Here is a 24,207-nt window from a genome sequence, read left to right on the forward strand (position 1 = left end):
CGCGGCGCTATCGCGGTGCGGGGACGCGCGAAGGGCCCGTCTGGGAATTTTGGTCTCCCGGCCGGGGAAAGGGGGGGGGGAGAGGCCGCTGAACGTCATCAGGAGGCGCCGGCGAGACTGCGGCGCTCCACGTGGCCGGGGCGGAGGCGGCGATGTGCGACGGCGGCGAGGCGGGCGGCTGCGGCGGGGAACGGCTCCCGAGGGAGGCGCCCCGGGGCCGGTGAGGAAGCTCCGCCCGCTGACCCCGAATCCCCGCGGTCGTTGGCGGAGGGGAAGCATACCAACAATCCATGGCTTGTTGAACAAGCTAGCATTGCATGAGCCGATAGTGGGAAGGCTAGTCGCGAGCATATCCTAGTCATAAGCAGTGGCTTGTTAGGCAAACTGGGCTTGAGCAAATCATGACTCGGCACAGCTGCTCAGCTTTTAAGGCGGGTAAGCTGCAACTCCCAGAATCCCCCAGGCCGTGGATGGATTGATGGGGTAGGTAGGCTGGGGAATTCTGAGAGTTGAAATCTACTCATCTGAAAAGTTGCCAAGGTTGAAAAACTGTTTTTACTAGAAAGTAATTGCTTTTCCCACTGCCGCAACTTCCGTGTCGGAGAGATACAGGAGGAGGATAAATTTGGGTATCTGATAAGAGTCTTTGCAGCCTGATCTTCACTTTCTCTTCCCCAAGCTGTGACTCCAAATGCATGAAGTGCAAGGAGGGCTCCCCGGTGGTGATCATTCGTGCTGGAGATGCCTTCTGCAAGTGAGTGCAACAGGCGACTGAGGGTGAGATGGAGAATTTTGAATAATTCAGAACGGGTCCCCCCATGCTGGTGCAGAATATTTTTTTTCCCTGGCAAGGAATCTGGGCTTTTCCCCACACTGTTTCACGTGCTTTGCAGGGACTGCTTCAAGGACTACTTTGTTCACAAGTTCCGTGCCATGCTTGGGAAGAACCGCTGCATTTACCCTGGAGAGAAGGTCCTGTCCTATCATAAACTTCACTGCTTCAGGGCAAGAGAGATGGGCAGGATGGCAGCTAAAAGTGTGAAACAAATGTTGTGATGCTTTCTCCCTACTGTTTTAGGTTCTCCTGGCTTTTTCGGGGGGTCTTGCCTCCAGCTCAATGTTGCGGCAGGTGCAAGAGGTATGTTTGACCTCCAAGGGGGGGGGGCAGCCAAACAGCAGAAGCCCCTAGAACAGCAGCTTCCAATCTTTTCTATACCCCTAGAACGCTTCTGATATATTCTCGCACCCCTTACAAAAGTTCTAAATAACGGCAATGAATTTTGCATATACACTATAATTTTGAAGACCCAAGTTTTCACATACCCTGGAATATCATCTTGCACCCCTGGTTGGGGACCCCTGCCCTAGTAGATGAAGCATGAAAACCTGGGCAAAGTTTTTGAACTGAAGCCTGTTTTGCTTCTCCTTGTCAGGGCCTAAACCGAGAAGCAGCCAAGAAACTTCGCTTCAGACCAGGAATAATCTATATTGACGGTTTGTGCTGGCAGCGCTGTGCATGCTTTGGGGGATGGAGTCAGTATGCACGCAGTTTGTTTTAACTGAAACGTTGTGGCTTGTGAAGATGGCCACTTTCCTGAGAGATGCAGAGGGGTGTTTAGGGAAGTTGATTTCCAAAGTGGATCCCCTTTAATCATATTAACCGTTGAGCATTACAGTGCATTGAAAGGTTGAAATCAGAAGTGACCCATCCTTCTAAATCAGGAGTGGGCAATTATGTCAACTTTACAACCTGCAGACTTTAACTCCCAGAATTCCCGGTTGGCTCAGGAATTCTGGGAGTTGAAGTCCACAGGTGGTAAAGTTGACATAATTGCCCACCCCTGTTCTAAATCAATGGGCAGATCCAATATCTCCCATGATTGAAGATACCATGGCAGAGAATGTTCCCAGGGCTGTTGAAGTTCTTTCAGACTAGCCATTCACTGACAGTTTTGGTTTTGCTGTGCAGAGGGAGCTGTGTGTGGACGGAGCTTGGATGAGCGAGAGAAAACCTGCAGGCAGGTTGAGGCTATCCTGCGAGCCACAGGATTTCCCTATCATCTGGCATTCTTGGAGGAGGTAAATATGGCTGAGATTCAGCACCCTCATTGCAGTACATTTTGATGGTACGACATCAACAGCAGTGGCCTTAGTCAACTGGCGGGTTTGATGTGATTTGCCTGGAAGAAAATTGTATTATTAGTACTAATATTGTTCAGCAAATTAAATTAGAGCAGGGCTTCACATCCTCAGCAATTCTGGGGCTCGGTGGGGAGTTTTGAGAGTTGAATTCCAGATATCCTGAGGTTTCTGAGATTGAGAAACGCTGAATTAGACCATCAGAAAGGCAGACACTAGGAAGACCCCAGGCAGGGCAGTATTATCCTTCTTCTATCAAATGTAGCTAGTATAATCCTTTGAACTCTGCCCCAGATTAGTTTGCCCACTTTTGCATTATGGAAGTAAAATAACAGGATCAGAGAAAAATTCGTGAAAAGGGAAGCTGATAATATAGATGCTCTTCTAGTACTGTCACTTTCAGAAAAAAAGAATAAGGGAAAGTGACATTAAGCTTGACAAGGCAGGAAAGAAATATAATTCTGAGTTCTGTAAAACTGTCAAAGCAATTGTAGTTTGTGCAGGCTTCAGTCAGTGTTTGACCCAGTTATATCCTTGGGCTCTTTCATAGGCGTTTGACCTTCCCACTTCTGTCCTGAACTCGCTTTCCCACAGTCCTTCTGACCAGGCTCCCAGCTACAAGGAAGCAGTGGCTGATTTCACAAGGTGGCAGCAGCAGCAGCAGCAGGGGAAGAGGGGGGATGCAGAGACTTCCCTGGAGGCCCAGCTGGCAGAGTGTAGCACGCCAGGCTGCTCGTGGCAGGAACGGTTGGCAGTTCTGGATGATGCCGGCTCTTCTGCTTCCCACATGGAAGAGCTGTCCCGCCTCTTTCGGGGTGTCAGATCCTTAACTGCAAAAGAGGAGCTTCTGCAGACTCTCCGGTGAGCTCCTTGCTAAGATCCTGAGTGAAGATGTTAATGCCCACAATGTGAGCTGGATGAGGTCTCATTGTGAGAATGATGAGAACTAAAAAGAAGCTTTGCAGGTGTATTCACACATTCTTGTTGTCTAGCCCTCTTAACAGAGGGTCATTCAGTGCCATATCCTAGTTCAGGAGCCTCAGGAAACAGGCTGGCATTCTTGATAGAAGGATGTCTTTGCAAGCAGCCCCTAACCAGACTTAGAGAGGGTTTCATAGTCAAAGGCTGCTGTCTCTGGTCCTCCTAGATTGCAGATTCTGTGGTATTCTAGGCAGCTGTTTCTAGGAAAACAACAAACGTTCTGTTGTTTTCTGGGCCCCTGGTTGGATCTCAAATTCTTGGCTGAAATGGGAGAGTCCTCTTTGCTTTTTAGGACCCACCTGATGCTGCACGTGGCTCGAAAAAATGGATACACGAAGGTGATGGTGGGAGATAGCTGCACCCGTGTGAGCACCAAGTTGTTGACCAACCTCTGTCTGGGACGTGGGGCCTTCCTGGCTATGGACACGGTGAGAACAAAGTGGCTTATACAGTAGTGTCCCCCCCCTCTCCCCCTCCCCCTGGGACACAGCTTGCTCCATGTTTTGGTCTCATCAGCGGATTCCTTGCCTCACTCTTTGATTTAGACATGTTCATCCTTGCAAGCAACTGCCCAAAGCTTTATCAAGCCAATTCTGGCCCCTGAAGAAGGAAGCAAAAACCTGACCTAAACCTGCATAGAGTCAAGAGGCTAAGACTGCACATTTCACCCAGGATAAGCCCACTGAGGAATATTTTCCAAACAAACACACTGAATAATACAGTAGAAGAAGAGCCAGGTCATTGTCATTGAGGCTGTGGCCAGATAAACCAGTTGGAGCTTTCCCTATTAGCTCAGTCTCTGTTCCAGAATCCTGCTGAGATGTTGTGCTACAAGGGTGCCCGGTGCCTCTGAGCAGCTGTGCCTCTCTGCTCTTTGATCTGGCCCCGCTCATCTTCCTCTTCTTCCTTTCCTTTCTCCTTCCCCAAAGGGCTTCTTGGACAGCCGCTATGGGGACGTCCTCATCCTGCGCCCAATGCGGGAATATCCTGCCAAAGAGATCGCATTCTACAACTACCTCTTTGGGGTGCCCACCGTCTTCACGCCTGGACTGGACACCAAAGTAGGCAGTTCGGAGTTTGGCTGGAGGCAGAGTGGAAGGGGACAGAGGGTCCCCTCGGGTGGGCCAGGAGGATCCGAGCAGCCGTGACAAATGCTTTCCCTTCCCCCAGGCCTCGGACAGAGCCAGCATTCACCTTCTGATGGAGAGCTTTCTCTGCAAGCTGCAGTCGGAGTTCCCTTCTACCATCAGCACAGTCTACCGGTGAGTGTCCCTCCCTTCGTCCAGTAAAGGACCAACTGCTGGATGAAGTGCCTGGTAAACGATCAGCAGCGTTGTCCTTTAGGCACGACTCCCTTCCCACATACTCATGGACCCTCTTCAGCTCTGGCTACATCTCCGGGCTTCTGTGGGCAAAGCAGAGCAAGCTAGAAAACAGATTGGGGTGTGTGTGTGTGGGGGGGGGTGTTGGCTTGCTTTCTGAAAATCTAGCTGAGCCCTCTCTGCCTGCATTTAATAGGCAGGATCCTTTCAGCTCTCGACTGCAAGTGCCCTCTTAAAACAAGTGGCATCTAGTCCCAAAGGGATTTTATGGCCTCTTCAGGAGGTGCAAGTAGTGTGAATGGGGGAGGTGGGCTTCCCTCCATCTCTTCTTGATGCCCCCTCGGGTCTCTGTTCCAGGACAGGAGAGAAGCTGAGTGCAGTTCCTCAAGAGGTTGAGTCTGATGTACTGGCGGTACCGGCCCACTGCCTTCTCTGCCTCTGCCCCCTGGACACCAATGTTGGTTAGTGGTCTTCTTTGGGGAAGGGGAGAGACCCACTTCTAGATTGCTGGGGGTTCTAGAACAGGCAAGGGCCGAGATGCTAGCCAGATCTTTGCGGTGGTCAGAGTTACAGCCAGTCCTTGGAGAAACCTGGGAATTGAAATGGGGAGGAAGGGGTCGTTTCCCTCCCTGTTGTTTTGCCAAACAGGCATTGAGATAAATGCAAATTTGCTGCTTCAGCAAGGAGAGTTTGCTAGAACAGAAAGATCCAGACGTGACTGCCTGCTGGCTTAACATGTGCAGGGGAACTATCCTATCCTTGAGCCCTGACTGCTGTGAGGTTCGCTTACCTGCAATGTATAAAAATCCAGCTTCAGCCGTCACGGCTTTTGCCTCCTGGCCCAAGCACCAGCTGTCAGAGGCGGTAATTCTCCTTTCCTCCCAGAGGACGGATCCTCCCTGCAGGCCACGCTGCTTTCAGAAAAGTTCAGCCGGAGGCCTCCAGATGAGGATGGATGTTGCGGAGAGAGGACCCAGGCAGGTTGCTGCGGAACCCCCCCAGTAGGAAGGTAAGAGCCCTCATAAAGAATGTACTGTTGGATGTGGATGAGCCCGCCGTAGCCCCCTCCCCAAGTAAATCACTAGTCAGCACAGGTGACTGAGGTTCTGCTTTTCCCCCAGTGAGACCTCCCAGCTTGTCCCGCTGCTCTGTTATGGCTGCCGTCTAACAGTCAAGGAGCTGGTAAGTGTGCAAGGAAGGGTTGTGCAACCAGAAGGGCCCATGTATGTTGACGCACAGGTGGGCCGAGGCAGAAGTGGCCAGGCTGAGGACAAACAGCACTCTGGCTTGAAGTTTGGAGAATTTCTGGGGTTCCATGCTGGCTTTTGAGGCGCTTCAGGTTATGTGGTGGGTGGCTGTTGGGGTGCCCTGCTACGGGTTGAGGGTAATTGAGGGGCTACCCCTTGTAAAGTAACAAGGCCATGGATCCTGCTGTCTCTGCTCACTCCAGAATTCCTTTGCAGAGCTGTGTGGAGTCTCTACCCCCATACATTCATGAGGAGGCCGAGCGCCAGCGATGCAGGTATGGGGCAGTCTTTGCCTGAGGAATTTGTGCCAAGAGAAACGAGACCCTGTTGCTCTTCTTCGGGGCAGCAATGCAGCCCAAAAAGACTGCAACTGGGTATTTGCAACTGTTATTGATGTGGGCCCAAGAAGAAAAGCCAGCTCAGAGACCCCAAGACCTCACCAATTCAACCTGAGCGACATCCACTCCCCCTGCCGAGGCCCAGACATCAGTGGCAAGGGGACAAAGAATCACCCTAATGGGACGCTGCTTGTACTCCTGCAGCTGTTGGGGCCAAGACAAAAAGGACAAGTCCTTGAAGGATGCACTGGCTCCTGCTTGTGCAACAGGCAGTCGTCCAGTTCATCAGTGCGTTTGAACTATGGCAACTTTTTAAAATACCTAGATTTCAACTCCCAGAATTCCCCAGCCGGCACGCTATTCGAACAAACCCTAGTCTAGAGTGATACGCAAACTCAGGTTTGCAGTGATGTCTCTTTCACTTCCTTTGCAGGGCTGTGATGAAACAAGAAATCCAGGAATTCTTGCTTGAAGATGATGGTTAATCTGCATCGTGCTTTACAGCAGGGGTCAACCTTGGCAACTTTAAGACTTGTGGACTTTAACTCCCAGAATTCCTCAGCCGGCAAAGCTGGGAGTTGAAGTCCACAAATCTTAGTTGCCAAGGTTGAGGACTCCTGCTTTGCAGCCTAAAGGAGTGTCGGGGTAATGCTCTTAAAGGCCTGATGCTCTGCTTCCGCAAGTGTTTTTCAAGCAAAGAAACACATTTTGGATCCAGCAACAGACAGACTGAGCCACGAAGGATCTTTCACGTCTGGCCAGTTTGGCCTCCTAAGCTCTTTGGATGCGCAAGTGAACTGAATTTCTCTGTTTCTACACAGGATTCAAATCCTAGAAGGTATAAAGGGAGCAGGCTCAGAGAAGTTTTATAAGCATCCCAAGGAAACCAGGTTCCTTCTTGGCGCTTGCCCCCATCCAGACCTCCCAAGACCTCATTTAAACTCTTGAAAACTGTTCTGGACATTTCTGGAGAAATTGAACCCTCAAAGCTTGGCTGCTGAACCAGAGAAATTTCTCTCCTTCACTCCCCAAAGTCCATCTTGACTTTTCACCACCTTTTGAAAATCACAGCTTTGTTTTTATTATATAGATCTGTATAAATAAAATGACCTCCTATAGAAAAAATACTTTATAGACGCCCAGCAGCCTTGTTTCCAGCAGCAAAATGCTTGCCGAGGGGGAGGGAGGGTCAGTGGCTGCAGAGGGTGATAGGTGGGCGGCTCTGGACATTTCAGCAGCAGGACAACCATTCCTTTCCAAACACTTCCTGGTCTCCATGGGGGAAGGAAGCAGGAGTCCAGGAGGCGGTGCATGTAATATCTTTTTTCTTTTTTTTTTAAAGGAAAAGTGTTTCAAAAAGTGTTTTGTGTGTCTCCCCCTGCATTGGGCTGCAAGTGTGGCTCAGGTTATGGGGCCGCCCCACCCCAGAGCCTTCAGCGGGGCGGGAAGGGTTGGTGTCCACGTTCCGGTTCCCCCTCCTGGGCTGCGGGTCTCCCACGGCTGTTCCATGGGTGAAGGGAGCTCCCTCTATGCTGGCCCTCCGCTCAGTCCCTCTCCCGGGTCCACTTGATCATGGTCTCTGGCGAGCGGTAGAGGAAGATGAGCTTGGCGTACAGCTCCTCCTCCAACTCCAGTTCCCCCGTCTCCCGAACCAGGAAGATGTTGTTGCAGAGCTTGAGGATGCGGTCCACGCAGGGCAGCTCCTCAAACATGATGGAGTGGGAGACCTCGCTGAAGAAGCCCCGCACGAACTTGCCAATCACCAGCACGATGGAGACGTAGAGGCCCATGATCCTGAGCAGAGAAAGAGCTCCTACAGTGCCCCTGCGCAGTTCGCCTCATGGGACAGGCAACCCCTCCCCCAGGCCGTTGAAAGACCCCCTGACTCCGGAGCCCATTCCCACAACCGACAAAGCATCAGCAAGCTGTCTGAGCAGGATCCGCTTGGGATCTGTCAGCCCCGATCCCATGGCTTAGCCCGGGGCGTGATCTCAGCTGTTTGCTAATCCAGAGGAAACCTTGAAAAGGGACCGAATGACCTGCCTTGCCCCTGATTGATGCGTGGGGGTTGTGTCACTTCAAAGCAGGAAAGGAGACACCCTAATTCTGCTGTTTATTTTTAGAAACGCTTTGCAAAGATGGCCATGCGAGGTAGGAAGGAGATTGGGGACCCCCCCCTTTTAGGTGGTTAAATTTTTGCAAGCTATTAACATCTGCGGGCAAAGAAACGCTGGTTGCATTTCTCACACAAAGGGGCAGCATTTAACCATGTTCCGAGTGCTGTCTCAGGTGTTGGAATCTAAGTGGGCCGGCTGCAGCAAAGCCAGGTGAGCCCAGGGACCTCCATTCAATGGGGGGGGGGGCTTGCTCTTTCCCTGGAGACCTCAGGCCCAGCTTCCCTCCCGCTTCCTTACATCCATGTCTGCTCAAGCACACCTAGCGTTCACCCTGATGGGCTGGTGGATTGGCCACTCACCCGTATCCTGCCAGGAAGCCCAGGCTGGGGGGGCTGACTTTGTCGCTGAAGATGACCATGGGCAGGATGTGGCAGTCCGCCTGGCAGTCCACCAGCTGGATCATCCACCACTCCAGGAAGCTGGTGCTGCTGTTCCCGGGCCGGATCCGCTGCTGCTTCAGCTGCACTTGCACGGGCAGGTAGCTGTCTTCTCCGTCTGGAAGAGAGGGGGAGAGGGAAGAAGGTGCCGAAAAAAGCACCAGCCCGCTTATCAAGTGAGACGTCCATCCTGACACTGGTAACACTCTTCCTCACCAGTTGCTCCCATTTCTTTAGAGTCCTCCCTGCCCCAGTTGCACTGTTTAGGAGCGGCATCGGGGATTTATCTATTCATCGAACCATTTTAATTCCTTCTGCTGTTCTTACTGGGGCTTCAAACTATGTGCCACCAAAACTGAGGAGCAAAATTCCCGAGTTTGCACTACACAAATTTTGGAGCTCTCTTTCAAAAACAAGCCGGAAAGCAGAGAGGGAAGGCAAACCGCTCTCTTTTTACCTTGGAAAACCACCCTGCCGAGCCAAAAGTGTCTTGGGCACCATGCTGGCCTTTTAGGAACAGGGAAACGGAGCCATTTGCCTCCTGTTTCTGCTCCCACCTTAAAAAGCCAGAAAGGTGCCCCGGCTGTTCTTGCGATGGCAGGTGGGCATTTCTGCTGACGGGGGGAGCCAATTCCAGCCCCTGGATTGTTTCCCAGTTAGCATCGGGAACTTGCATCAACTCAGAGAGAGGAGCTGGGAAATTAAACGGTCAGCTGTGAGTTTGTGCAAAGTGGTTTCTGCCCGTTGTCCTCACCTGGGAGCAGGGCCTCAACCGGGTCCGCCTCGGGGCCGCTGGGTGCCCGTATGTAGGGAGGGAAGAGATGGGGTATCCGCCTGGGACAAGGACAAAACACAGCAAGATAAACAAGCCTGAAAACACAGGCAGCATTTGCACATGGCTGAAGCCACCGTGCGCTTCAGGCTCTGCAGTGTGTGAATCTGGACCCCTGCAACCGGAGGGCCCTTTCCCCACCTTGCTGGCCCCCCACACTCCCTGGCCCATTTGGCAATGGGTGCCTTGCTGGAAGGGGCGGGGAAGGGGGACTCACACAGGGGCATGATGGGTGCCTTGCAGCATTCCAGCCAAATTTTGCCTCACAAGACTCTTCTGGTCCAGATCCATAGTGTGCTTCTGGGTGGTGTACTCCGTTTTTCCTCCTTTGCGGAGATCCCTGGGAATTGAGGAAGAGGAGGAGGAAGGAAGGGAGAAGCAGAATAAAAGAAGGGGTTTCAGATCCCTTTGTCACACACCCCTCCCCCCATCCATGGAGCTCTTTTGCACCCACAACCCCCTCAGGCTGTCCTAAGCGTCAAAATGCCAGAAGCGGCACTCTTCGGGGCTGCACCGGCCGTTCCAGGCAAACCCCACAAAGCCAAGAGGGGCATCTGACTTAAGCAGGCAGAGCACCGCCCTGCAGGGGAGGCTTTGTGGCCCCGGTCTGAAGTACCTTTGGAAGTTCCAGGTGAAGCGCAGAGTGATGTCCGAGGAGCCGTTGTGCAGCTCCTGCCAGAGCTGCTCACGGCTGGGGGGGCTGATACTCCACAGGGATCCGGAGCTGCCCTCGATGCGGGCCCAGGCGACGTCCTCGTAGCCGTACTGGGTGATGAACTGCATGGCCAGCTGGGGGCGGCAGAGTCCCAGGCCGGGTGAGCAGAGCCCAGCCTGGCAGCCCCCCTCCCTGCTCAGACCAAGCTCACCCTGGGGGGGGGCTTCCTTCCACTTTAATGGGTGGGGGAAAGATGCTGATCCTCCCACCCACTTGAATGAGGGGATCCCCCTCCTCCCTGCCATCCCATCCGGCTGGGACTCACTGGCTGCCGTTCAAACTTATTCGTCAACTGTTCATAGTCCTGGGGGGTAAAATGCTGGATGGACTGCTGCTGGGCACTCATGGTGAAGAGAGGCTGAAGAAGAAACAAGGGGAGGGAGGGGAGCCACAGTTTCAGGGACATCCATCCATTTCAACAGCCTGGCGCTGGTAGCTGCCACAGGGAAACCATCGACAGAGAGAAGCCCCCAAGATGCAGAGGGACTGGGGGTGTCTAGAGCTGCCCGATCGATGGGTCTCTTTGAGTGCCAGGGGCTGGCAAGGCACTTGGGCTGCAACTGCTATAATAGCGAAGCCCGTCTGTCCCTTAAAACCGACACGGGCCATGGCCAGGCTACAACGTCCGGCCAGCGTGGCTAATCAAGACGGATGCTGAGAGTTGTAGTCCGGCAAATTGGGTGGCCTGTTGTTTTGCTTCTCTGCAAGGCAGTTCCTCTTACCTCGTAGCCCCCCAACTTGAGGGTAACTGTGACATCGATGGGGTGATTGACCACCCCCACCACAGAGCGCACGAGGGACATGAAGAGCAGCGGGAACCAGATGATGCAGATGAGGAAGAGGATGATGAGGCCTCCCATGCCGTATTTGACAATCTTCTTCTTTTTCTGACCCTTGGGTTGTGGGTATTTCTGCGGGGGGGAGGGAGGGGGTCAGTTCTGGCACCCGAGGTCTTCTGCAGAAAGCCTCCCTTTAAGTTGTGTTACGGTTACGGTTACGCCACCATGAACTCGGAGAGCAAAATGGACATCACCAACAAACCCGGAATACTTGGGCATGCTTGAGAGGGCACTTACTTTTCTAGGCTGCCCTATCTATGTTTCCTGGTACAATACATTGGAAAATCCCACTGGAGGAATATTCCACTTATGACTATCATCCTACTGAAGGCCACCATGCTCACTAGGGCTATGGGAATTGTGCTGGGGAGAGACTCTTGGGGACTCAGCTCCACCAGGCTTCCTCCCCTTCCATGGAGGCCCACCTTCTCCATCTCACGATTGCACTTGATGATGAAGATGTTGGCATAGATATCCTCCACACACATCCAGTCGGAGAGGGACAGGGTGGTGTCCGTCCAGACCCAGTCCATGACAGCTCGCAGCTCCACCAGGAAAGGCACCAGGCGAAACCTGTGGAGCCACGAGATCCACCTTCAGAACCTCCAGGGGTGGATTCTGGTTGACCCTAGACAATTCTGCGGAAATCCATGTCACCATTTCCCCCTGACCATCATGGTGCATGGTGCTTACCACGATGCATGGTAAGGAAATGGGGTACCAGGTGTAGAGACACATGGAGGCACAGGAAGTGGTGGAATCCATGTTCTCAGCTGCCCACCCAAAGAAAGGTCTGCATGTTCTACCTTGCTGCAAAACGTTCTAGTTTCCCCCCAAAAGGTCCTGCTGTCAGCCTCTGCTTAAAGGACTCCATACGAGGCTCTACTTCTCCCAGCAGCCCCCTCCCCTATTTTGCTGGGGGCTCAGCTGTTACCCTTGGAAGAGGAAGAGATTCAGGTGGTTGTATTTCTTGGTGAGGAAATTCCCCAAGATGCGAGTGGGGTAACCGCAGCGAATCTGGTAGGCAGAGAGGCCAAAGTAGATGCACTTCACAAAGTACCACAGCTGGGCCACCGTATTCTGGCTGAACTTCCTGGGGAGGGAGATCAAGGATGAACCAACCTCCACGCCCCTTAAAGGAGCAGGCCTAAGTCAGGGCAGGGGGAGGCCAAGAAACAGCCGCGCACCTCTCTGTGACAGCAGGTAAAATGAAGAACATCCAGATGTGAATGCCAAAGACCAAGATGACCTGGAAGATGAGCTTGCCCAGGACGCTCTTGCGCAGGTAGAGTGCCCGGTCAACGACCATGGTGGAGAACTGAATCAGAAGCATCACCAGGAACGCCTGGGGCACCTGGTCTTCGGAGAGGGAGGACGTGATGTCGGCTGCAGCCGAGTGTTTCTGCAGGGGAAGAGAAGCTCAGGTAGGAAGGACAGGCAAACACAAAGATACACCTTCTCCCACTGCCCCAATTTTCCTAGGAAATGTTCTACTCCTGTCCAGGGACCTCCAAGCCAACTCTTCCTCGTACAGCATGGGTGAACCTGTGCTGAATTTTAACAATGCTTGGAATTTGCCACTTTGTTTTATCCAAAGCTCAGCAAGAGTCAAAGGGAGGGTGGTCCCCGGGCAGCAGATAAGCCCACTGTGGACCTCTGCTCCTTCATCTTGTCCCTCCTTAGCTGACAGAGTTCAGTCCTGGAGTATCCTGATTCCTAAAGTTCTGCTGGAATAGTCCAAAAACTACCTGCTAGGTGCCCAGTGACTACAACTCCAGAATTCCCAGCAGGTGCCCAAGACCTCTGGGTGGGAAGGGCCACCCCAGGAAAACCATGGCAACAGCCTGAGGAAAGCTTCAGGTCCCGAGTGGCCCTGCCAGACTTACTCCAAAGGCCCAGAAGCCAAAGATGATGATGATGAAGTCCACCACATCAGCCAGGAACATGAGAGCGTAAACATCTGTGGCAGCATAGTACTTGCTGTGCAGGATGTCCTGGAAGAACTGGCATGCTGGCCGGAAGCTGTGCTCTGCTCTGGAGGAAGAGGGATGAAGAGGGTTGAGTAAGGACGTGCGTGTTTGTGTGTGTGTGTGTGTGTGTGTGTGTGTGCTTTCCCCGGGGTGCTCTAGCGCAGAACTGCCAGTGGCCAGGAGGTGCGGACCCAGGTCACCTCTGTAGGGTGCAAGGAAGGGCCCAGCCGGAGTCCCCGAGAAGGTGGGCTTATGGACAGGCTGCACATTGTGCTGAGCCACGAATACAATCATTGTAGAGAAGCAGGAAGGTGACCTTGATGGAGATATGCAGGAAGGGTAGCCTAGGGAAAAGGGGCTGAAGGTGTTTTAAGTCCAGAGCAACGAGATAACACGGGGAAGAGCCTCAGGCGGACACCTCACCGATTCACTGAAGTATAAGGGGGGGGGAGGGTGTCCAGCACAATCTGACTTGCAAGGTTCTGTTATTAGGGCCCATCTCCATCAAACAGTCTTTGCGGTGGAATTGTTCCCTGTCTGGTCCACCTAACAGGGATGGCGATGGCTGAACACAACATATGAACCTGCCACAGCCCGACTCATGGGAGGAAGAGCCCAAACACGACAACCAATATTTCGGGGTGAGGAGAATCCACCCAAAGATTGTTGCCTGCCCCTCCCCTCCCACCACCAGCCCAATTATCCACCACTTACGCAGAAGCAACGAAGTGCTTCAGTTGACGTTTGGCAGCCTTCATCTTTTCTCGGGATGGGCCTGACTTCTTCTTCTTCTCCTCCTCCTCCTCCTCTTCCTCCACCACCTTTTCCTCTCCTTCCTTCTCCTGAATCTCTGGGAGGGTGGGGGATGGGAAAGAGAGGAACAGGATGAACTATTGGCCAATCTCTGCCCTCCTCTCATTGATGTGCTTCAGGTAGGGAGCATTTACACATCCCCCTCACCCCCCCACTCATCCCAGCCGAATTAACTCTCTTGGCATAGGGTCTGCTCTGTTAATCTGTGCCCTCTAACTGGACCCAGATGGCCATATAAATCAATCTAATCAATGCAACCACTGAATAAGTAAGCAAACTTAGTCTCCCGCCCTCCCACTTTTCAGCTTCCTCTGTAGCGGGTCACTACATACCTGCCTCCCTTTGGTCATCCAGAGATTTGCTCAGCTGCTTCTTCTTTTCCCCTTTCTTTCTGAACCGTGAACGGATCCCCTTCTGCACTTCTGGCTCCGTCTCCTCCTCCACCACCACGTTCTCTGCCTCGGAGCTGGCCAATGCTGCAGGCTCTGGCTCTTCCTCTTCTTTGGCTGCATCTGGCGATTCTTCTGTCTCCAGCTGAGGTTTGGCCAGCAGGTCTTCTTCATGGTCCCACAGGCCATAGCTCTGGAGAGGACAGCTCATTCAGAAAGGGACCAAGCGTGGGAGAAAGAAGTCCAGGCCACCCCAGATGGGTCTCTTGCTGTAATTCCTAGCAACTTCCCCAATCTCACATTCTTTGGCAGATGTCACTTGGCCTCATCCAAGGTTGCTCTCCCAGCCCAGATGGGAATCCCAGCCTCTCCAGAGCCCGGATTCTCTTACCAGCAGGAGGGAGCGGTGGAAGAAGAGCACCAGCAGCTGAACCAGGTCATATTTGATGTAATTGTCAGTCTTCTCAATGCCCAGGATGCGAGGCGCAAAGAAAGGCTTCCCCTCATAGCGCACCATGGTGGTGTAGCTGTTCCAGGGGAAGAAGCCGAACTGGAAAAGGTACTTGAGCACCACCATCACCTGTGCAAGAAGAGAGGCTTTAGAGGCCAGGGGAGAAGAGCTCTAGAACAGATCTGGATGTCCAGCATTTCATTTTCTGCCAGAAGTGTCTTCTCACAAGGAAAGATGGAAGGCAGCTTCTTTCCTCATTATCTGAAACCCAGCAGCTAAAGATAAATTGCCTCTGAATAGGTAGGCTCCACTCTCAACCATCATCATGAGTCCAGAGCATGGGCTATCTTTCTTCAGCCTTTTGGCTCAACCACAATTTCTCCTGAAACTTGACAAAGCCACAAAGGAGGTTCCTACTGAGTGTTGAGCTGGCCTTCTTCTTCTGGGGGGGGGGGCAGCTATGTCTTGTTCTACCCCAACAACACGGAGAATTCTAAGCCAGAGATCCTCAAGACGGCCCTCTCCAGTGTGCCATGCTGGGCTCCAGTTCTTGCTGGTAGGGGAATGGAGGCAGTCCAACACATCAGGTGGGCACCCAGTGAGAGAAAATCTGCTCAGGGTTTCCTAACTGGAGGTATATGGACTTCAGTTCCCAGAATTCCACATCTACCACAGCCACTGCTGAGAATCCTGGGAGTTGAAGTCCATTCATCTTCAGTTTGCCAAGCTGGGAAACACTGTGCTAAGCCATTTCTCCCCCTCAAAATTAGCTTCAGAAACTTTCTCCCCTGTGCTGAAGGAGGGCCCCACCTCTGTGTAGACGATGGCCGTCATCCAGAAGGACTTGCTGGGCCGCGGGATGGAGAGCATGGCCCACAGGAAGATGAGGATGGGCAGGACGATCGAGATGACCGAGGCCGTGACCATGTTGTTGAGGATGATGATGAAGTAACACAGCAGGTCCGAGTGCCCGGCCACAAAGTGGTAACAGGCCACTAGCAGCTGCACAAAGCGGTTTTGGGAACGGTAGAACTGCTCGGATTCCTCCAGCTCCTCGAAAGAGACACGTCTGGAAGACAGAAGGGAGAAGGGTGTGTGTGAATGGGGGGGGGGAAGAGGTTGGGAAAGCTACAATGAGGAGCAAAGTTCCTCCCACACCCACCACCATTTGCACGTTTCACAGAGCTTCTGTATTATACTGAGCCTGCAATTCCCACAATGATCCTTTCTGCCTGGGAATTCTGGGAGTTGAAGACCACAAGTCTTAAAAGTTGCCAAAGATGGAGAACCCTGCTCTGGAGGACTTTCGCACACAATGTTGGTCTTTATCTTTGAACTGTGCTTTCCCCCCCAAAAACAGACTGTCCCATGAACTTTGTAGTAACAGTCCTGCATTACGGTTTGGGAAATCCTTAAGGCCCCCAGAAATTATTGTCTTACAGTTTTTCCTATGTGCTGAACTGGGACCTCCATGCCAATTTTTGAAGCTGTGTATCTTTAACCGGGTGATGTTAATGGAATCTCACATGTGACCCTAAAAAGCCAAGATACGCGGGGGGGCTTCTTGCCCAACGCCGTACCTGTTCAGTAGCAATTCACTGGCGGTGCGGGGCCGACTCTTAGCACAAGCCAACAACTCCTGGGAGTTGCTGGGAAGGAGTCCTGCATTGTCTGGAAGATCCACAGCTGGAATTTGCTCCTCGCTGGCGCTTCGAGAGTTGTAGCCGGTGCTGTCAGCACTGAAAACCTCGGCCCCGTCGCAGCCACTGTGCAATCATAATGGGGGTTAAGCAGCGTCTTACAGCAAGGGGCTTCAGTTATCTGACGTTGGTGCAAACTTGACTGAATTCACCTAACAGGTCTGTCCCAAAGCTGCTTTTCCAAAATGTAACTGGACTTCTGTGGTTTTTTTCCCCTTGAAAACATTTTGCTTCTCATCCAAGAAGCTTGTTCAGTTCGCTTCTCATCCAAGCTTCTTCAATGAGAAGCAAAAAGTTTTCAAGGAAAAAAACAAGAAAGTCCAGTTGCCTTTTGGAAAAAAACACCTTTGGGACAACCATGACCTGGATGATTGAGAATCTCCATAGACATTCACACAACATGCTACACAAGAAGCTAACTAACTGCACCAGCTGGTATTTCTAACATTGAAGCCACTAAGAAAATGAACTCAGCCTGTCCAAGTTTGGTATGCTGTGCAAGTCTACTGTTGGAAGGCCTCTAAGAGGTCATCCAACCCTATCTCAATCAATACAAGAGACTGAGCTGCCAACTTCCTCGTAGGTGGCTGTCAAGGGCCTCCAGGGAAGGAAAAGGCACCCACCACCCAGGGGCTATTGCAGCAACTGCCCCCAAAGCAGGGCTGCAAGATGGTGGAGAGAAAAAGGATGAAGATGATGGAGGAAGAGGAGGAGGCAGAACTTAGGGCTAGAAAGCCTGGGAGATGAACGTTCAAGGTCCACCTCCAAGACAGGAACCTTGTCCTGAGCTGGTCTGGCACAACTGGTCCAACTTTCGGTTCCTGGGAAGGTGGCCCTGTTATACGTCCAGGGGTGCTCCTTCCTCAACTGCTGTGCCCTACAGGGAGCAGGCACACACTCTGGGCCCACAGCCCCACGTACACAAGGCAGAGCTGCCCCAATCCTTGCCTTCCGGCTTCCCCTCCCCGGCCCCATATGCACCTGCCTGGAAGCCATGCTGTTGGGCGAGACTGCTGCCGTCCCAGGCAAAGCCGTGTCCTGCGAGGTGTTGTCGGCCGGCAGGGGTGGCTGGTATAATCTGTCCAGGATGCCTCTTTGAGCCTCCTCTGCCTGTGTGGACGGGACAGAGACGGGTCTTCCTGAGCAAACCGAGTTCCCTTCCAGCCCAGCCCCAGCCTGGCTGATGGGCGCTCACCTGATCCAGCTGCTGGCTGAGCACAAACCTCTCCAGGGCCAGGACGGCGGAGAGATGCTCGTGCTCCTTGGTGAGGGCTCTCAGCCACCGGGTCAAGCCGTCCACCGTGGCCTGGCACAGCACCCACAGGAAGCGCAGGACATTCAGCACCCGCTGCAGTACGTTGCTCTTCCCTGAGAAAAGACCAGCCCGGGTCAGTCGCAACATCTCCAGGCAGAAAAGGGAGCCCATAATAGAACAACAAAGTTGGAAGGGACCTTGGAGGTCTTCTAGTCCAGCCCCCTGCTCAAGCAGGAGACCCTATACCATTCCAGTCCAATGGCTGTCCAGTCTCTTCTTAAAAACCTCTAGTGATGGAGCTCCCCAATTTCTGGTGGCAAGCTGTTCCTCTGGTTAATTGTTCCATATTTCCCTCCTCCCTTTGCTTGCAGCAAACTGCCCCTGTACATGGAGGATCCGGCTCTTACAAGGGAGTCTGTCCAATTGGCCTAGCTCTGTCTGAAGGCCGGCAACCCTGTGCAAGTTCCTGGTTAACTGTGTACACGTAGTCTTTGACTTATGACCAGTTACTTAGTGACTGGTCAAAGTTATGACAGACTCCCCCCAAAGGTACTTACATTCTGGTTTCAGAGTTTTGATTCCTCCACCCCGCCATAGTCACATGACCACATTTTGGGTGCTTGGCAATTACTACACATTTACAGACGTGTGTAGCATCCCACGGTCGTGACGATTAATGACATTGCTACTGAAAACTCATGTTTACATCTGGTTTTCAGGAAAAATGTCCCAAAGTAAATGATAGGTTTGCTCAATGACCACTTCATTTAATGACCAGTGCAAAAAAGTTGTAAAATTGGAGCTGTGGAATCTTGGGAGTTGAAGTCCCCCCCATCTTAAAATTGCTGAGGTTGAGAAACCTTGTCTTAAGGCCGTGGTGGCGAACCTGTGGCACATGTGCCACAGGTGGCACGCAGAGCCCTCTCTGTGGGCATATGTGCCATTGCCCCAGTCTTAGGCCTTCAGCTGGGTTTTATAAAACCTTTTCGCTTTAGGCCTCCACCACCATGTGCAAAAAAAAAAAAAAAAAGGTTCAATCAATCAATCAATTTCAACTTCTCGTGGGAAAAAAAAGATCTCACAAAGTTGGAATTGATTGACTGAACTTTTTAATTCCCACCCAATCTGCCATTACCACCGCAGCCACTCCCACCCAGTGGGCCACTCCCACCCAATGGGCCACACCCATCCAATGGGCCACGCCCACCTGGCACTGGACAATACATAAGTGGGTTTGGGTTGCAGTTTGGGCACTCGGTCTCTAAAAGGTTTGCCATCACTGTCCTAAGGGATTTGGAATCTGAAGGCGGGGGTCAAAGGTGACCTGGGCAGGCATTCCCTTCCATTGTGAGCCTTGCCTTCCACCTACCTGAAGTTGTCTCCTCCTCCTCCTCCTCCTCCTGCTGGCTGCGTCTCTCCTCTGTCAATTCACCTGGCAAAATCTCCTCTTTGGCCTCTTCACCTGCAAGAGGGAGAGCTGGTGAAACCAATGGATTGTGTTCAGCTGGATAGACCATGGTCACCATTCATGTTCTGAATCATGTCAGGAAAGCAGCCCTTTGTGGTCCACAGCTGGGTTTGGAAAAAAGGTCTCACCTGGAGACAAGGTGCCTTCAGCTGGATCTGCCTCCTGTTCCTCTTTCTCCTGGTGCTGTTGCTTACGTAGGACAGTCTTAGTGCTGGTGACCCAGGCCTGGTAAGCTAGCTGGACCAAGAAGACGAAAAGAGAGACTGAGACGGCCTCATTCAACTGCTGGAGAATGTCAAGCTCAGAACACCCCAGAGGCAGGAGAGTCCACCCCCAGGAGAACCATCTCAGGACAACTTCTGCATGGCACAGGGTTGCCTGCCTCAAGTAGTCTCAAGAGCTTTGCCAAGGAACAACTCAAGCAGGTGGAAAGAGAAGACATAGGCACCTTGAGCATGTGCATTAATATATGGCATTCATGCAGCAGCCTATCAGTGTCTGGGGAGCAGGAAAATTGACTTTAAAAAGGAGGAATATATTTATTTATCCAGCACCTGTGAGCCCAGCTACAAAAGAATTAGGCAGCTTTTGTGCCTTGTATTGTAAAACAATTTCTATAAATCCATCCCAGACAGTCAGTAATATCTGTGCTCCCCACGCCCTTGTAGGGGGAAACCCAGCCCCCTCCCTTACCTGGAAGGCGCTCTGCTTTGGGGGTTTCGGATCCTCCACAGCTGACTCCTCATCCTCTTCGCTGTCCGTCTCAAACAAGAAGTAATCCCCCGAGTGCAGCACTAGGAGCCCCACAGCAAAACGCAGCGTCAGCCAATGCCCTTCTCCTCCTTCTCCCCTCCTCAATAGCCCCACCTGGGTTGGGGAAGCCCTCGAGAATAGAGACATGCAGGAAAAGTGACAGAAGAACAAGAGAGCCTCTAGGCATGTACAGAGAAGGGCCACTCTACAGGTCAAGGACAGGAAGGACTGCAAAGCGTCCAGATCAGAGGAGCCGAGCCTCAAATCCCGCAAGGACTGGCTGCTCTCAACAAGGGGCGCTTCTCAGCGCTGGGTCTACCTCCAGAGCGAGGCCAGAGCCCCGGAGGACCAGCCGGAGCATCTGCGCAAAGGCTGGCTTGGAGTTGGCTCTTCCGACCTAGATTGTCCTCGGGGAAACTTCTCAAACTTGTCAAGTCATCTTACAGCATTCTTGTTAGGCTCTTTTGCCGCTGTTGTGAACTTCGGGTTTGATGCTTTGGACCGTTGGCTCCTTTCAACTTGTGAGGTTGTGCTTTCGGTTGAGAAACTGCCTGGCATTGCTTTGTCAATAAGGCAAGACGCTGCGTGCGCCCTAAAGCAGAGCTTTTCAACCGTGGCAACTTGAAGGTGGGTGGACTTCAACTCCCAGAATCCCCCACCCAGCATGGAAGTTAACGTCCACCTATCTTCAAGCGGCCTAGGTTGAGAAATACTGCCCTAAATGCATTGGGCACACCCCACCGGGGCTTGCAAAGGAACCCTCCCTCCCCAGTAAAACCCAGTGCGTTCCTGGGGGTGGGGGGCAATGTTCGGAAGACCCCCTTCCTTTCCTGCGGCTGGATCTCCAAGGGAATTCGAGTGAGCAGGAGGGAAGATTCTTCCCAGACGGACTCCGCTCCCCCCGCCCTGTTCTGTTCGTGCAAACACATTACCCCTGTAATGGCCCTGCCTCCCCCGGCAGCCTCCGTCCACCCGAGAAGGAAGGGCTACTTCCTCTGGGCAGGGTACAGCAGGCCAGGTGGGGCTGCCCTCCACAGATTGTGGTTTTCCTTAGAGGGAAGAAAAGAGAAGCAGAGAAAGTCAAAAAGCTGCAGGGAGAAAACATTTTCCAGGCAGCAAAAACATGCAGAGACAACCCCCCCTCCAAGCAGGCATAAGAAGCTGGCGCTGGAGGAGGAGACCAGCCACCAGCTGTCCACGCAACATCTCAGCGGGTTTCTGGCATCCCAGCCTCCCATCCTGGCTAGGACCACAGGGGTGCCAAGCAGGTGGCTTGATTGGCACCTAGCTGGCCCTGTTTCCCTTCTTTGGTGAAGGTTCCTATCCCGTACAGTGAGAACTCAGCCAACGTGGCTAAGGCAGGTGTAGAGGGCAGCGGGGATGTCCTTAATGGGCAGAGGGAGAGGTGCTATCAAGGCAGCTGCCAGACAAGAGGGGACTGAGCCCCGGGCACGAATGTAATGTGAGAAAGTGTTTTGGATGAGCCCCAACCTCATTCGCCCAAAGATAAAGGCAGGGGAAGCACATTCTGACTTGCAAGATTCTGCTACTATAACTTTACAATAAGAGTAGGAGTGATGGCATTAGCGTCTTAGTCTGGTCTACCTAGTTGCACTGACAAATAAGCAATGATCCAAGACCATTTTGTGCTCCACCCGGTCTATATACTACAAGCAAGCCATGATTTAATTTCGATATATTGACTAAGGCACAGCTGGCTAAGTCAAACCCCAAAAGCCACAGAATGGTGTGAACCAGCTGGTCTGGATAGTGGTTTAGCTTCCAGACAGCCCACCAAATAAGTCAGGACCGAGTCTGGGATCTACACGCAGTTTAAGGCCTGAACTAGGCCACCTTGAAAGGTCTCAGCTATGGTCCCCAACCACGACAGGGCTTGCCCAAGGCTTCTGGTAGCCCTGAGACAAGCAACCAGGGTCCTGGTGCCTGATGAGAACTGAAGCTGCAGTGGTCTCTGGAAGGACCAGGCAGCAAGAGACGTTGACTGAGAAAGGCAGCCCAAGCAAGCGATGGCTGGAAGACCCTGGAAGAGAGACAGGCCTCGTCCAGAAACAGGCAGGCAGGATGGAGATGGATTCAGAACCCAGATGAAACCATGGTTAGCAATTGCAATGGCCGGCAGAGCCAGGGGTTAGTATGTCCACCAGCCCTGAGGCAGGGCTGGGCTGTACCTGTGGCGTGATCCAACCACGGGCGCCACCAGCGCTTCCTTTGCTGGCCAGGGTCCTTCTTGGCACCTGAGGCTGTGGAACATGGTACAAAGGCAGATGAGGGTCACAGGAAGGGCCGGGGGGGGGCCTGACCATGGACAATGCCAGCCGAGCCCGAATGAGCAGCTGCTCCCTCTCCTAACGCACCCTGATGCCGTCTGCGAGTCCAGGCCCAAAGGAACCAGGGCCACCGCCTGGGTCCCTCCCAGGCAACCCATAATCTCTCGGGGGCAAAAGCCATGCCTGCTTCATGCAGCTGGGAGTGGGCGGAAGAAGAGAGCACCCACCACTCTTCATGGAGACCAAGCAGGGTGTAATCAAAGGCTACATGGGGGTTGCAGGCAAGGAGGGCTCAAATCCCAGGGGGAAGGCGGGTGGGACTTGCAAGGATAAAGGAAGACCCACATCCTCCCCCATCTGCCTTCCATGGCTCCAAATGGCATCTGAAGTCACACTTTCCAGCTTCTCCTGTGAGGAGAACGGCTGCTTTCGTAGGATCCGCTGCCAGAACAGCCGTGTGGCACTGATGTGACGTGGGCATCCAGTGGAATCGTACTGTGGAGCCGTACTGCTGCCCTTGGGCATGGCCAAGCTGTGGGCTTCCTAGAGGCTTTCCAGAAATGCTCCCCAGCCCGGCCCCGAAACTCCCTTCACACCTGGCGTGTCTGCCCCCGTGGCCTCTTCCGAGTCTCTGGCCAGCTGTCCCTGGTGGTACTTCTCCTGCTTGGCTCGAATCCGTTGCATCCTGTGGGCAGAGGGCAGGAACTGGGCAGTGGCACAGAGGCTCCATCTCCCCCTGCCAACATCCATCTTGGATCCTCTTTTGCCTGCAGGGTTTCCTCACCTCAAGTGATTTCTCTGGGCCCCAGAAGTCAAAGTGGGTGGCTTGACCCTGCAAGACCCTTCCTCCCCAGTGATCACGTGTCTCCCTGCCCCGTCCTCTTCCGGGCATTTCCTCAGCGCCGCCTGAAGGCCCCAGCTTGGCCCTTGGACCTCCATCCACCAGGGCAGAAGCTTCCCCTCCAAGCAATCTCAGGGGCTTTGAGCCCTCCACAGCCCTGATTCCCATCTGCAGATCCTTCAGAGATCCTCGATTCCCCCTGGCAGATTCCTCACTTGAATCACAAGATCTCTCCCAGGAGAGCCAGAAATGGTTGTGATACAAGAGCTGATGGCTGACCTCCATCTCAGGTCTGGTGTTGGGGTCAGATCAACAAAAATGAAAACTACTTCTTGCTCCAGGGAAGGGTGTCTCAGGGCCCGTCCTGAAAGCCAGGATCAACTTCCGCCCCCCTCCCCCCGCTGGGCGTCTTCCTCTCCTCCCCCTCCTCCCCCTGACACTCACTGCCGCTTAAGTTGGATCAAGGATTTCTTTTCAGCCCAGAGGTGGGCGGTCATCTGCTTGATCATCCTGGCTTTGAAAAGTGCGAAGCCCCTGAGGAGACACAAACCAGGATCCATGAATGTCAGAAAGAGCTCTGCCGAGCCACGTTCCTGATTTCCCAGAATGGCCTAACCAAACCTAGAAACAGGCCATGGCTCTTCGCTCGAATCTGTGTACGATTACAATATAGGTAGTCCTTGACTTATGGCCGTAATCGAGCTAGCAATTATGGTTGTGAGTCATGACAGTCGTTAAGTGGGTCAACAGGTGACCACTCCCAATTTTATAATCTTTCTTGAGCGAACACTGTGGTTGTCAAGCAAACCCATTGTTCGTTATGTACATCTTTTTGCTGGAAAGTGGACTGCACAGTCTGCATCCCCGGATGGGCAAAACTCCCCGTCCCAGCCCTTCCCCCACTCACCTGGAGGCCTGCAGGGCCGAGGCCTTGAGGTCAGCCAAGGCGTGCAGAAAGTAGTAGCTGAGGAAGACCCTGCGCTGGAGAAGCAGGAAGACGAAGCAGATGCTATCCCAAATGATGCCAGCTTCCTCCACAGGCAGCGCACAGTCCTGGCTCTTGTCCACATCCTTGGCTGGCAAAGAAGGGGGCAGGGTGGGGTTCAGATGTGGTCCCTGAACTCCTCCCCACACCTCAGAGCCCACACGTGACGGTCCTCCCAGCTGCTCTCCATCAGTGGGGACTCTGGGGTCTCCCACATGAGGAGGTCTCCCTGTTCCACTGAAATGGACGCCTCGGCCAAGCTCAGCAGGTCACAGGTGTCACCAGGTGCAAAATGCATCTTTTCATTCAAATCTGTTTTTTTATGAT

At 53.0% G+C, this 24,207-nt stretch overlaps 2 protein-coding genes across 9 annotated transcripts in view; one reads left to right on the forward strand and one right to left on the reverse strand.

Annotated features, from left to right (window-relative positions):
- The first annotated feature begins 6 nt into the window (after positions 1-6).
- On the forward strand, positions 7-7,152 carry CTU2 (cytosolic thiouridylase subunit 2). 3 transcript variants are annotated; one of them, XM_039330948.1, is made up of 15 exons: positions 7-220; positions 680-754; positions 894-972; positions 1,079-1,138; positions 1,434-1,494; positions 1,970-2,079; positions 2,690-3,000; positions 3,413-3,548; positions 4,050-4,181; positions 4,291-4,382; positions 4,800-4,903; positions 5,328-5,451; positions 5,564-5,624; positions 5,906-5,964; positions 6,461-7,152. In XM_039330948.1, exons 1-15 carry the CDS (start codon positions 153-155, stop codon positions 6,510-6,512), a joined length of 1,524 nt encoding a protein of 507 aa, XP_039186882.1. In that variant the 5' UTR covers positions 7-152; the 3' UTR covers positions 6,513-7,152. The 3 variants fall into 3 exon arrangements, with proteins under 3 accessions (XP_039186882.1, XP_039186884.1, XP_039186883.1); XM_039330950.1 differs by having other exon boundaries at positions 146-220; positions 680-777; XM_039330949.1 differs by having other exon boundaries at positions 184-483.
- Positions 7,084-24,207, reverse strand: part of PIEZO1 (piezo type mechanosensitive ion channel component 1) — a 57,602-nt gene continuing 40,478 nt past the window's right edge. For all 6 annotated transcript variants that reach the window (XM_039330938.1, XM_039330939.1, XM_039330937.1 and 3 more), the window contains 25 exons: positions 23,803-23,971; positions 23,340-23,429; positions 22,651-22,739; positions 21,956-22,027; positions 19,707-19,807; positions 19,142-19,250; positions 18,915-19,007; positions 17,486-17,658; positions 17,276-17,400; positions 16,171-16,356; positions 15,401-15,659; positions 14,531-14,719; positions 14,083-14,332; positions 13,652-13,787; positions 12,854-13,001; positions 12,155-12,369; positions 11,902-12,060; positions 11,393-11,540; positions 10,851-11,039; positions 10,394-10,486; positions 10,030-10,202; positions 9,631-9,753; positions 9,336-9,415; positions 8,504-8,699; positions 7,084-7,821 (listed from right to left, as the gene is read on the reverse strand). In XM_039330938.1, coding sequence (XP_039186872.1) covers positions 7,572-7,821; positions 8,504-8,699; positions 9,336-9,415; positions 9,631-9,753; positions 10,030-10,202; positions 10,394-10,486; positions 10,851-11,039; positions 11,393-11,540; positions 11,902-12,060; positions 12,155-12,369; positions 12,854-13,001; positions 13,652-13,787; positions 14,083-14,332; positions 14,531-14,719; positions 15,401-15,659; positions 16,171-16,356; positions 17,276-17,400; positions 17,486-17,658; positions 18,915-19,007; positions 19,142-19,250; positions 19,707-19,807; positions 21,956-22,027; positions 22,651-22,739; positions 23,340-23,429; positions 23,803-23,971 — 3,815 coding nt within the window. In that variant the 3' untranslated portion in view covers positions 7,084-7,571. The remainder of the gene's footprint in view (positions 7,822-8,503; positions 8,700-9,335; positions 9,416-9,630; positions 9,754-10,029; positions 10,203-10,393; positions 10,487-10,850; positions 11,040-11,392; positions 11,541-11,901; positions 12,061-12,154; positions 12,370-12,853; positions 13,002-13,651; positions 13,788-14,082; positions 14,333-14,530; positions 14,720-15,400; positions 15,660-16,170; positions 16,357-17,275; positions 17,401-17,485; positions 17,659-18,914; positions 19,008-19,141; positions 19,251-19,706; positions 19,808-21,955; positions 22,028-22,650; positions 22,740-23,339; positions 23,430-23,802; positions 23,972-24,207) is intronic.

Source organism: Crotalus tigris, unplaced genomic scaffold (genome assembly GCF_016545835.1).
Source record: "Crotalus tigris isolate CLP2741 ecotype Arizona unplaced genomic scaffold, ASM1654583v1 scf7180000024433.1590703, whole genome shotgun sequence".
Taxonomy (NCBI): Eukaryota; Metazoa; Chordata; class Lepidosauria; order Squamata; family Viperidae; genus Crotalus; species Crotalus tigris.

Bases quoted from the DNA above. Each gene is read 5' to 3' on its own strand.
- CTU2 (XM_039330948.1), top strand. From the start codon at position 153: ATGTGCGACGGCGGCGAGGCGGGCGGCTGCGGCGGGGAACGGCTCCCG. The intron at 1,495-1,969 runs GTTTGTGCTGGC...TTTGCTGTGCAG, and splicing joins AGGAATAATCTATATTGACG to AGGGAGCTGTGTGTGGACGG. The intron at 4,904-5,327 runs GTTAGTGGTCTT...CTTTCCTCCCAG, and splicing joins CCCCCTGGACACCAATGTTG to AGGACGGATCCTCCCTGCAG.